The sequence below is a fragment of the Tupaia chinensis genome, unplaced genomic scaffold (assembly GCF_000334495.1).
Source record: "Tupaia chinensis unplaced genomic scaffold, TupChi_1.0 Scaffold143624_1, whole genome shotgun sequence".
Lineage (NCBI taxonomy): Eukaryota > Metazoa > Chordata > Mammalia > Scandentia > Tupaiidae > Tupaia > Tupaia belangeri.
This window is the reverse complement of record NW_006203472.1, coordinates 863488-866258: the sequence shown is the minus strand read 5'-3', so window position 1 is coordinate 866258 and position 2771 is coordinate 863488. Positions and strand designations below refer to the sequence as shown.

Sequence of the window (2771 nt, the reverse complement as noted above, 5' to 3'; positions counted from 1 at the left end):
GCGCCCCCCCCGCGACTTGTCCCCCTGCCTCCCAGCCCCCTTCGCCCCCTGGAGAGGCGTCCCGGCGAGTGCCGGGCTGTGCCAGCCTAGCCCGCAGCCAGCTTGGCCGCGACCCCGCCCCTCCGGTCTGCCCTACCAACTGTTGCTAAGGGGCGTGACTCAGCTCTGCGGAGCCCGAGATTTCCGTGGCTCATGAATATTTGAGTATTCAAATGAGGCCCCGCCCCGTTTCCATGGCGCCCGGGCCCGCAACCCCGCGGCCGGAAGAGCAGCCTGGAGTCGCGAAGAGAGCCCAGTGGGAGAGGGGGCTCACGGCCGAGCCCCCAGGGTGGGGGCACCCGGGCCAGCCCTTCAGGTAAGGTACCTCACGGTCTCCCCGTGCCAGTGGGAACCTGGGCCGTGGAACAGGCGCAAGGATGAAGCAGTGAAGCCAGCGGAAGATGGTAGTGACCCCAGATGTTAACTCTGGTTCCCTGGGGACCTTGTTCACAGCCCTCCCCGTCCTATTCTAAGGGGCCTCCCAGTCCCTGGGACCGGAGGAGCCTCAAGTCATGCCCCTGTGCTCTGGAAGTTTCCAGATTGGAGACCCAGGGAGAGCAGCCCACGGAGCCCCCAGTGGTGAAAGGACTGAGGGTGGAGGGAATCCAGGATGCTGATGAGCCAGGTGACCCGGCACGAGCCTGGAGCAGGACACAGAGAGCCCCCTGGGTGTCCAGCAAGAGGGGACTTGCAGGCTTGCAGAGTGGCAGGGAAGGGTAGGGGCAGGGCTGTGAAGTGCAGACAGGCTCCAGCCAGATACAGTGTCGGGGCTGGGATCTAATGGGGGTGTTGGGGCTGTGAGCTCCAGTCCCTGGTCCTTGGACTCCAAGGCCTTTGGACTCAGACCAGACTGAAAGCTGGCCTAGCCGTGGACAGGACCTTAAACCAGTTGCTCTCAAGCGCAGAGGGGATGAGGCCTGAGGCTGGCAGGCCTGGGATGGAGGAGGGCACGCTATGGGGCGTGGGGTCTGCCATGGCTGGGGAGAGGCCACAAGGCAGATGCTGGCTGGGAACCCCATGAAACTTTCCTTTGGGTCTTAGCTTTTGATCCTCTGTGTGAGAGTCATTTCCCAGAGCAAGCCATTGAGGCTCATGGAGCTCAGGTGGCTTGTCCCGGCACCCCCGGCAAAGTGCAGCTGAGTACTACCCTGGCCCAGGGAGGAGACGCCTGGAGGCATGGTGGAGGGATGGCTCTTGAGGTCCACAGAAGGCTAACAGATCAAAGCCTGGCCGGGTGTTCTGAGTGGCCACGTTGGCTGACTTCTTCAGCAGGTGGCTTAGCGTCCCTCTCGCACAGGTGGGCACAGCAGGGGCGCATCCAGCCTACAGAGGGCTCCTGTCTGGGGCTGAGGCACACACTCAGCTGAACAGGTAGCAAGACAAGGAGGGGAACAGTCTGGGAAAATAAACCTGTTGGAAAGGTAGGGAGGACAGGAGGGCTGGCAAGGCCTACACTGAGACCGGGAAGAAGACACTGAACACCCCAGCACGCTGCGGCTCCACTCCCAGGCAGGATCAGCCTGGGGTCTGCCGCCCGTGCAGGCATCTGCATTTTCAAGATGTGACGTGAGGTGAGCCTGGTGACACTGGGCAACCTCCTCCAGCATTCGGGGAGGGACTCAGGAGGGACAGGAGTGCAAAGGAGTCCCAGTCCACTAGGGGTGGGCAGAGCAGCAGCTTGGGAACCCCATTTGGGAGTAGAAGGAAGGGGCTTTGGATGAGAACCAGGCATCTGCTTTGGGGACTCAGAGGAACCCCAGCTTTGGTCATCTTCCTGGCTCTGTGTTCCTCCAGCTGGGTCAAGTCACTCGTCACTGTCACAGGACACTCAGGGCCAGGCCACAGGCTGACAGCCCTCACCCCTACTTTTGCTCACTTCTGGGTACTGTGACCTCAGACCAGGTGCCTCTGGACACAGTGACCTGGCCAGCCAACCGTACCCTCTGCTGCAGGTGCTGCCAGGAGACACATGGCACCTCCTTGCCTGGATGTTTGACCCCCAGCAGGAGAGGGCAGCTGCCTGCAGGTGAGGGGGCTCAGCCGTGCAGGGCTGAGGTGGGGGGAATGCCCGAGACCTTGGTCGGGGGCCCCACGCTCAGAGATCAGATGGAAAAGGTGCCGCAGTCTAGGCCCCGAGGCAGCCTAGAGCCCGTAGTGACAACTTGGAGCTGGCACTCCCAGGCTCATGGTCCATGAGGCCTTAGATGAGGAGGCCCAGAGCCCCTGAAGGATAGAGGGAACACGGGGAAGGTGGCCAATGCGGCAGAGGGGTTTGAGACAAGTCTTAGTAGATGAGACTGTGAGGACCCCCAGGCAGGCCGAGTCTAAGCAGACAAGGGCAGCCACAAGCCAGGCCAGGAGCCTTCTCCAGGCTGGGGACTGGGACGCCAGGGACTTGCCATGGGCAAGTGTCAAAGGTTCTAAAGGGGTCTTGGCTGGGCTGCTGAGCAGAGGAGGACCAGAAGCTTAGCAGCTTTGCCATCTGTCTTCTCCCCCAGGTTAGATGTTAATGGACCCAGCCTGGGACAGATCCCACAGGCCTCGACCGGGCACAGCCAGCATCCAGGTACGGGAGCTGAGCTGGCAGGGCCTGCAAAACCCCTGTCCACAGAGCAAAGGCCTAGGCAATCGTGGGGACAGCCACAGAGAGCAGCTGGCAGAGGAGTACCTGTCCCCTGCCCGACTGGTAAGTGTGGAGGCCTGGACGCTCTAGCCACAGGGGCCCGCATGGG

The 2771-nt window shown here is 62.2% G+C and overlaps 1 protein-coding gene across 8 annotated transcripts in view; it reads left to right on the top strand.

The window, feature by feature from the left end:
• Positions 1-241: 241 nt before the first annotated feature.
• Positions 242-2771, top strand: part of LRRC56 (leucine rich repeat containing 56) — a 19984-nt gene continuing 17454 nt past the window's right edge. For 4 of the 8 annotated variants that reach the window (XM_006164444.1, XM_006164448.1, XM_006164445.1 and 1 more), the window contains exons 1-3: positions 242-355; positions 1992-2065; positions 2538-2725. In XM_006164444.1, coding sequence (XP_006164506.1) covers positions 2543-2725 — 183 coding nt within the window. In that variant the 5' untranslated portion in view covers positions 242-355; positions 1992-2065; positions 2538-2542. Of the gene's footprint in view, positions 356-1336; positions 1611-1991; positions 2066-2537; positions 2726-2771 lie in introns of all 8 variants that reach the window. The other 4 variants (XM_006164447.2, XM_006164446.2, XM_027766692.1 and 1 more) reach the window with 3 other exon arrangements.